The 9614-nt window shown below is 38.5% G+C and overlaps 1 protein-coding gene across 1 annotated transcript in view; it reads right to left on the bottom strand.

Annotated features, from left to right (window-relative positions):
* The window catches only part of ca16b (carbonic anhydrase XVI b), a 155543-nt gene continuing 145929 nt past the window's right edge, over positions 1 to 9614 (bottom strand). Inside the window, 8 exon segments of the mRNA XM_032549643.1 lie at positions 1 to 3446; positions 5378 to 5513; positions 6128 to 6270; positions 6634 to 6780; positions 6896 to 7024; positions 7137 to 7213; positions 7548 to 7641; positions 8037 to 8183. Coding sequence (XP_032405534.1) covers positions 3300 to 3446; positions 5378 to 5513; positions 6128 to 6270; positions 6634 to 6780; positions 6896 to 7024; positions 7137 to 7213; positions 7548 to 7641; positions 8037 to 8183 — 1020 coding nt within the window. The 3' untranslated portion in view covers positions 1 to 3299.

The raw sequence follows: 9614 nt of genomic DNA, 5'->3' as shown, positions 1-9614 counted from the left end.
TTCAGGGTTGAAAAGGGATTATAATTATAGCCACAAAATAACGCAGAGACGGAATTTCGGCCTGGATAAAATACAATTTTACAGCTTGAATTTGTAACCTTGTTTACTAGAGTGAGGAAAGCATCACAAAAGTAAAATTTCTCCGGAAGGCAAGTTCCTGAGGCTCGAACAGAAACATGCTTAAACTCTGGTTAAAATTCACACCTCTGACACTGGAAAATCTGTACGGAACAATTTGATTTCAAACGCTCGTCGGTTAAATAGATTTTAGGACAAAACCACTTAACATGTCGCAAACTGGAACCACATCTTTGGTTACAAATAAAGCATCAACCCACCAAGAAGGAAAGTACAGTGTCTATAGAAAAGTTTTCACCTCCCTTGGATTATTACTTTTTTTTTTTCGTGTTTTATTTATTCACAGAGTTCTTTTTTTGTTGTTTTTTTTTAAATGAGACACTGATCAGCAGACGCTTATGTCAAGGTGAAAATAAATTCTATGAATTATTGAAAAGTTAAATAACAGCAAAGAATATTTTCTTTATGTGATTAAATTTGGATGCATAATCAAACATTTATGTCCAATGACCGCAAAAAAAAAAATCTAAATATGCCACTACATAAGCAAGGTGGACCCAAAGTTCAATGGGGCCACAGGCAGAAATTAATTTAGTAACTCTTAATTTAACCTACCAGTCAGTATAAACCATCTTGCATGGTTTTGTAGTAGAGTGCTATGAAAAAGCATTCTTTCCTTACTCATTTCTTCTATCATAACTGAACATTACAGATCGTCAAATAAATTTTAATACTGGAGAAAAAATTTCCAGACTAAAGTGAATAAACAGCTTTCAAGTAATGATTTATTTTGTTAAGGGAAAAAGATATCCTTAAAAATCACTTAAATAGAACCTATTTAGTGACAAGTAGGTTAAATGATTTTACAAAGCAATGCATAATGCCCCAATGTAAAGATACTCAGAAACAGAAGAGAAACAAAGACATTGATATTTATCTTTCTGGAAAGGGTTACAAACTAACTTTCTAACCATGTAGAACTCCACTGAACTCCAGAGTGTTTATACCAAAATTACTCCAAGACCTCAACATCAACATCTCATCCAGGAAATTACAGAAGAAACTTTAACATCTAAAGCATAGGCAGATGCTTAAGATCAGGGTTCATGGTTCAACAATAAACAGCAGTCTGAACAAAAATAACATTTTGGAGAAGTCCAGTCAAAGTCTGGACCTAAATTAAATTGAGATGCTGTGCCATGACCGTAAGCAGGTAGGTAGTTTGTTCATGGTTTTTAAAATTCTAAAATGCACATGAATTAACACTGGAAAATGCAATGGATTATGCAAAAAAGAAAAATTCCCAAAGGATAAAAAAAAAAAAGGGTGATTTCCAGTTAATACAACCATTTGAATGGTAGTTTTTGCCACCAAGGATGTCTCAACCAGTTATGGCAATTTCTTCTTCATGATGATTTGGATGCAAGGCTTGGTAATAAATGTAATAATTAGTTGGAAACTGCATTTTGTATTTACTAAGCCTACCATTGTCTGTTGATCTAAAACATTTGAATGTGTGAGAAAAAATATTTTTTCTGTCCTATTTACAAACATACTAGTATCAATCCTTTAAAATCTAAATCATTTAAAGGTTTTATTTATTCAGTTTAAGCAATCTACTATTTTAAAAAAGAACATAGCAGATTTAAAACTTATCTCATTCTTGTCGACACCAAACAACAAGAAAATAATGTTTGAGATTTATTAAGTGTGAGAAATAAAATGTTCTTGGTGGATCCTACAGGCTTGGAGAACGTACGCAGCAGTATTGTTTGTATGCAGCAGCTTAGTTTGCTTGTGCCTCAGGCTGGCTCTGGATTTAAACCTAATTAACATGTCAAAATATAGGTAAAAATACAGCATTTCATGGCAACGTTTTTGCTAAAATAAATGGACCAGTTAGAGACTGGGATGACTTCCAAGGCACTGAATTAAATCTTCACAGGAGGATCAAGTGAAGATGCTCGTCTTCAGTAAACTCAAACAAAACTAACTACTACTTGAATTTCTGCAGGAATGTCCTAAAAACAACACAATGGGGAGAAGTCAGTGACTCATAGCAGCTTGGCAGGAAAAACAATCAGAGGTGTCAACAAGCCCATAAATGATTTGATCAAATGAAATTGATGTGGAAAGTTTTTGCTAAAACCCAACAAAAGAAATTTGTTTTCACCTTGATTTTAAAATGACTCCGCTTGTTGATCAGTGCCGGGAACAGATTCGAATTACATTGCGACAAAACGCTTCGAAATAAAAGATGAAAAACTTTGTGCAGAGTGAATCTTTTTTTTTGTTTTGTTTTGTTTTTGTGTGTTTTCTTGTAGGCATTGCGTTGTGTCGGTACAGATACGCGTGTTAACTGCTGAGCTGTGACTTGCTGAGGTTAGAGAAGCAACAACAAAAACTTTGAAAAATAATATCAGGCTGGAGATTTGCAGGCCATACTTGACAAGCTACAGAACCTCCTTCAGGAATATGGATCTAGTAGTACAGAAATAAACATAACAGGGCTATTAAAGATAATATATATATGTATATATATATATATATTACAAAACAATACAACAATATAAATCCCTGTAAAAAGCAATAAATGTTCACATTAGATGTTGCAACACATTTTAACAAAAAAAAAAAGAAAAAAAAGCCATAAGTACATTTTACAGGACAGCAGTGAGATTTTGGGACATTAATGTAGAAGCAGCTGAAAGTCTGTTCACGTGATAAAAAGAGGGGTGGAGCCTGAAAACTGTAAAAAAAAAACAAAAAAAAACATGCTGGGCTATGAAACGGTGTGATGAAGTGGTTTAAGACTTTACTTTAGGTGGATCGCCTCAACTCATCCTGGTCTTCATGCTTCAGGTTTTGTCTCGATGCGGTCCGAAACCCCCCCCCCCCCCACCCCGAGGTTTTGTTCCACTCGCTGGGTGTAGGCAGTAACACTGATAGTTTAGTGCAAAGTGGACAGAGCTGCTTTTTCCTCATGTCAACTTAAACAGGTGCAAACGCTCAGCAGGAGAACATTAAAGACAAGAAATAAAGGACCGAAAAAATAAACAAAAAAAAAAAAACATAAATATCAAAAAACCTTTTTTATCAGTATAAAAAGTAATAAGGTTATTCGTTTAATCAATAGTCTGGCAAAAAGGCCTCAGAAAAGTTCTTGGATTGGTGTTTTTTTTGTTTTTTTTTTTACAAATTAAGTGCCTGCAGGAATGTCCTCAGACGAGCGACTCCATGCTCTCCGCAGGGTCCGACTCGTCTGCAATCACCACCACTCCGTTAGTGTCCGTGTGAGTGGGACTCAGGCTGCACTCTCTGTTGCTGACCAGGCTCAGCATGGCTTTGTAAAGGTACTGGTACTGCTCCTGTGCAAACAAACAGAAATATTAAAAAGTTAACAAGACACGGTCCCTGTTCAGAACACTAGTCGTGTCCAGGTTTGATTTAAACTGGACTTCTACCCTGAAAAGCGTCTTTCTCCTAAGTAACACTCTCTGACCGTGAAGACACGGAGGTTAGGCCCCCAATCAGTCGCCACAGCCTACAGTAACCTCAATTTTTGCTCTCTTAGCTCTGTGATCTCCAGGGTGAGAAGCCTGATTGATTCTCATGTTGAGGATCGGCAGAGGGTTTTTCTGAGACCTTTGGACCGGTCTCCTGCTCCGATCACCAGGTGGTCTGCACAAACAAGACTAATCAAACTTCTTTTGCTCTGCTGGAAAATAACATCTGTTTAAGAATCATCCACAGTAGTTGCAGGCGCACACGTAAGATATTAGCAGAAATCATAAGCAGCACAAAAATCAAACAAAGCACAAAGTAGTGCATGATTGTCAAGTCAATGCAAAATAAATCTCATTTAAAAAAATAATGAAAAAAACTAAACTGTGTGGGTCTATTTGTGCATCGTGTTCTTCATTTCGTAGATGAATGTTTAGCTCTAAAGACTGTGGCAGGTGTTCTGGGTGTTTTCTACATCCAGAAACAGACATTTTCCACATTCTTTTTCTGCAGAACAGTTCAAACAGAGTGGATGAAGAGAGTCTATAAATACCAGTTTTCAAGTCATGCCAGAGATTCCTAATTGAATTTAGGTCGGGACAGCGACTGGGCCATTCTAACACATGAATATGCTTTGATCTAAACCATCCCCTCTGTGGCTCTGACTCGGTTGGAGTCGGTGTCCTCTTTTGTAGACCAAGAGATGTTCTTTCTGGATTTCTTGCCCTACACTTTGCCATCTTTTTTCATGTCCCTTAAAGAAAAGCATCCCACGGCATGATGCTGCCACAGGCAGTGTTTCAAAGTGATGGGTAGTGTGCTTCCACATGTGTGCAGCGTCCCCTTCCTGACCTGTGGGAACTTCAAACTGAACTTCATCATTATAGCGATTGCTTTTGTCTTGGTACTCTTTTATTATTTTTATAAAGGTTATGTTGAGTTGAGAATGAGTTTCTCGCACCTGAACTGTGTGAATCTCTGCAGAAAGTTTCCACGTGAACAACCCTCACTTCATTTTCAGAAGATGAATTTAACAGTGACCTGTGAGATGCTGGGAACCTTGGGATATTGTTTTAAAAACACAATTTTGTTTTAAACCTCTCCACAACTTTATTAGCTGCCTTCCTCAGTTTTCATGATGCTGTTTGTTCACTAACAAACCACTGAGGCCTTCACAGAACAGCTGTGTTTATGTGAGATTAGATCACATACAGGTGGACAATTTAATCAGCAAACATCCGGCCACAGTTGGAATAACTTGATGTTATCTCCATTTATTCCAGTAATAAGGGCTGAATACATATGTCGCACTTTAATTTTTGAAAAATATGAAAACAACACATCATTTTCCTCCCACTTACCTTTCTAGCTGGTCTATCACTGATAATCTCAGCACAGAATAAAGTAAGAAAAATTCAGACGGTAGGTTTTAACCCCCACAAGATGTTAGCTAAAAGAAATTAGCTTTAATATTCATGTGTGTAGAAACTACTGGCCAACTTACAAATGCTTTTACTGTGGGGTTAATGTGGCCCAGAAAAGACAAATACATATGTTAAACATAGCTTGGTAATAGTTATTTTATAGCTTGCAAAATGCAGCATCTGCTAATATTTGTCACAGTGGGCCTTTAGCTGTTTATCAGACCATATGAAATGGTTACTTGGCCACTTGGGGGCAGCAGAACAGGCTTGAACAAGCCCAACAGCTTCACGAACAAATGTGTCTAGAAACAATCCCTCCACACGGTTTTAGAGAAATGAAACAACAGAAAGTCTCTGTTTGTCAAACTTACTATATCAGTGAAGACCCCCGGCCTCATGAGATTGATCATCTTGGCCACCTGATAGATGTCAACGACGCCCTCGCTTTCCAGCTGCTGAGACAGCGTGGTGAGGGCGCAGAGCATGCCGGCTGACACGGCTCCACACCTAGAAGGAGATGTTCACTGTGAGATCGCGACAGCTGCCAAGTGTTCTTCAACAAGGTTACGCCGGGTGTTCCTCGCTTTAAACATAATGTTGGATTTTAAATTTTATTTCAGGGCTCTGACCCTTTCTATTCACAAACCTAAATAAATGAGCGAAGGATGCTGTGTTATTTATTCCGTCACGACTTCTGAAAATAATTTAATGAGCTGCAGACAGACCGGGAGATATGTCCCATTAATGGCAGATGAGATGCTGCAGACACTGATGCATGTAGGAGGCACATCAGCTGGGAATCTACAAGAGTTTTAGGCTTTTTTTCCCGTCATTATGGGGCATTAAAATAAGTGCTGGTGTACACTTAAGGACTTTAAAACCCAGAGGTACGGAAAGCACTCAAAATTTACTGCATTGCCTTTAATCTTAATCCTACTTGTGATAAACCCCCAGAAATTAAAAGAAGATCATTTGCTTCACTCTAGTCCAAGATACAAACTTAACATAGCAGGTAAGATCAATATCTTTATTAAAATTAAGCAGATTCTTTATTTCCCTGGACAAAACGTTTCCCCTAAAAACACTCTTGTTTCTAAACTTTGGGAGGAAAGGTAACATACTCATCATGCACAATGGTGGGGCCATCTCGAGTCATGGCTTCCTCCTTGATGACATTGATGAGCTCGAAGGTGCTGCTGAGAGGGGCGTCCGGGTTTGGCCATTTGGGGCACTGAAAATGTCTCACCTCCAGAACATAATCATCCTGATGAGAGCAGAAGAAGACGTTTCTCACATTTCCTTCATGTCCAACAGAAATATTTTATCAGACGCATTATTATTATTTTTTATAAATACAATGCCGTAACTACAAATGTACAGCAGATGTTTCTACTTCAGTCAGATTTTAATAAGGAAGCTGCAAAAGGACAATGGATGTTTAGATATAACATTTATATATACAAAAGGGTCAGAATACTTTTTTATGAATGGAAAATTGGATTAATAAAATTCCACTTTTTCAGAGATTTCCAGACTGTGCTAATCTTGACTTTATGATTTTAATTAAAGCTTCCACTCACAGCGACTGAACAACTCCTCATTAACAGTTATCATGGTTAGCAGGTACCTGCGTGGCTTCCAAGATGAAGTCGTGGATGATAATTTGCTCCTCATTGGAGAGGCACAGTCTGTCCTTACTGATGAGAGTAACGGTGAAGGCGATGCAGTTCATGGCCTCTTCTCGGCTCGGCCAGTAAACAAATTCATCCTCGGCCTGAGGGGAGAGCGGTGACGCGCACATTATTTAAATCCTCCGCTAATTATTCATCAGCGTTCCTTCACCGCACAAACGCTTAAATGATTCTATTTTTCATGGCCAGCTCACTCACCAGCCCCTGGTTGTCAGGCAGCATGACGATAATCTGAGCATTGTGGTCCCAAATCATCCTCCAGAAGTCTGTGGTGGTGTGGGGCAAAGGATGCTGGGTAATAATGAACTCATTACTTCTGTAGTAGCCCTGAGTAGACAGAGGTGGAACAGTTAGCCTTTTGCTCAACCCATCATTTTCTCAGCAGAAGCTTAATGGCTCAGGATACAGAAAAGCAACTCATTAATTGTCAACACTGTACCATTATGTAGGATGCATTAATGTAATCTGTTCCTTTCATGCCAGGAAGGGTGGTGAGTCCAACCCTTGCTCTTTCCGCTGTTGAGGCACAGAGAGGAAAAAAAAAAAAAACGAAGCTTTAAATCCCAACCCAAGCGTCTTTTATATCACGCCCGCTGATAATGCACACATTCATTATCAGTCCTTGCTGTTGCCATAGCAACAAGTACCTCCTTTTTCTCCTGACAGGGTGCTGAGAATGCACAGAAAGATTAACTTATAGGATTATGGAAATGGATTCTAAATTTGGAGCAGGAATTGTCTTAATAATTCACACGCTGATAAAGGAAATAAATGTGCATTACGGAGTGACGTGATTGGTTATTTGCTCAACCTATGGGTCCAGAGTGAGGATGCTGCGGTAAATACTCACAGGGAACAACTGAGGAGTTGCGGTTCTTCTCCTTGTTGCAGTCTTTGTGAGCGCTGAAGCACTCGACGAAGCGTGTGTTGCACTGACTCAGCAGCTGGGAGAAAAAAAAAAATAAAAAAATAAATATCAGATTTTGGCTCTGGAAGTCAAAGGAAGTCCAGCGCAAGCACGAGGAATGACACACAACTCGAAATTAACAGCACCACTTCTATTTTAATGACAAGTGTGGAAACTGGGATGTAAGTGACTTTATGTGAGCAATTATTTTCTTTCCTCTCTTGATGTTGAAAGAGCCGTAGCTTGATAAAACATTCATCAAACTTTGCGTAACGCAACAGAGGTGACAGACATGATTTTATGAAGCTAACATCAAAGTCACTTTCAGTCTAGTAGCAGAAAAGCCGCCGAGCGTGTTGCTATTAAGTTTGTGATCAGCGGACCACCTCAGATCCGGCTGATGGTGAGACAGCTCAGGCTGCTTCCACTCACCCTGAATTGCTTCTCCAGCCGTGTGCGGCCGGTCGAGTTAGGCGTCAGGATGCTGTTGACGTAGCCGTGCAGCTTCCAGGCCGGCACCTCCGTCTCTCTGCTGAGGATGGCCTCCATCAGCGCGTCGTGGATGAAAACATACTGCTCCTGAGAGGAAAGTAAGTTACTTCATAGCAGGTTCTTTTTCTATTAATTTTAGGGTTTCTAAATTTAAGTTTCTACAGTATAGGTCAAAAGTAATATATACAGTACCTTGTTTGTTAGGTAACTTACTGTATCATTATATATTTTTAGAACACTATTTGATTTTAATTTGTAATAGCCACTCGTGTACAAACCAAAGATATGACAAATTACGGCACGATTACTTCAGTGAACATTAAGGTAGCTGGTTGTTTTATGAGAATGTAGACACAGGTGGGTTTCAGGTATTAAAATATAACAAGGTTTTAGAAACGTACAATTTCAGAACTGTGTAATTTAAAGTCGAATCTAGGGATGCCAGATAAACTAATTTTTTCCCCCTGCTGTATTGACCAAAAAGTAATTTACTAAATTTTACAGAAATCCTCATGAAATCAGGGTTAATGTTAAGATGCAATTAAACTGAAGAACCTTTTTTCAGGAGCCAGGATAGTATTCTGGGATAATATTTTTTTCCTCTGGGGCAAATATAGGTTGAAATCTATCCAGAAACAGGAATGCTAAGAAGTTAGAACTTTTTTGGTGAACTGTGAACTAAAGGTGGATTTTTCTCGTGCGTGAAGGAGGCTGAAGATGTTTCGTTAGTTCAATATTTCCAGCCTTTTGCTTCATCCAGTTTATCCTCCTCTGCAAGTTATATTTTCTGTTTTCTTTAAATTGCATGACCAGAGTTCATTTTTTTTTTTGTTTTGCCAACACAACATCTAAAACCAGCTACCCATGCTGAATATCAGTGTTTTACAGTCGAAAAAATCCACCAACCTCACGGAAAGCGTGCACTTTTGCTTTCAAGGGTCTCTGTAGATACAGAAACACTATTATCAAAGCATTTTCAGGAGATTCTAACTAGTAAAATTTGAACATATTCTTTCTGTTTATGGCCTAAGATACCAACTAAAGCAACCACAACTACTCAGGATTGTTAATCATCAATTTTAGTTTGAATGGCTGCTGTGTAGTTACAACAAGAGAGATCTTACAGGGTTTAACAAATCGAATGTCTGTGGATTATTACAAACTGCCTCAAAATTAGAAGTGGTTTTAATGCAGTTTCAGAGTTTAGCAGCTATGAAAATCCAGTAAATGATCTCTTTAGATGACAAGTTGTAATCCAAATTCGGATCGGCACAGTTCACTTTAAATCAACTCAACCTGCACATTTTCACCGAGTTTGGAGAGGCTTTTAACTGCTATGAAAACAATGTGATGGTATTATTGCTGTTTTAGTTTTATTTCACTGATTTTTATCGCATTCTAAACTCCAGAGACGTGCGTCCCCAGACTGCACAACTAGTAGGACTGCGTTCTACCTTTACCAAAGTTTTTGAATAAACCTTAATGGCTGAATGAGCACAAAATATTGCCTTTTTAGAA

This window comes from Xiphophorus hellerii, chromosome 20, assembly GCF_003331165.1.
Source record: "Xiphophorus hellerii strain 12219 chromosome 20, Xiphophorus_hellerii-4.1, whole genome shotgun sequence".
NCBI lineage: Eukaryota > Metazoa > Chordata > Actinopteri > Cyprinodontiformes > Poeciliidae > Xiphophorus > Xiphophorus hellerii.
Note: the sequence above shows the minus strand (reverse complement) of the source record. Positions and strands in the feature narration are given on the sequence as shown.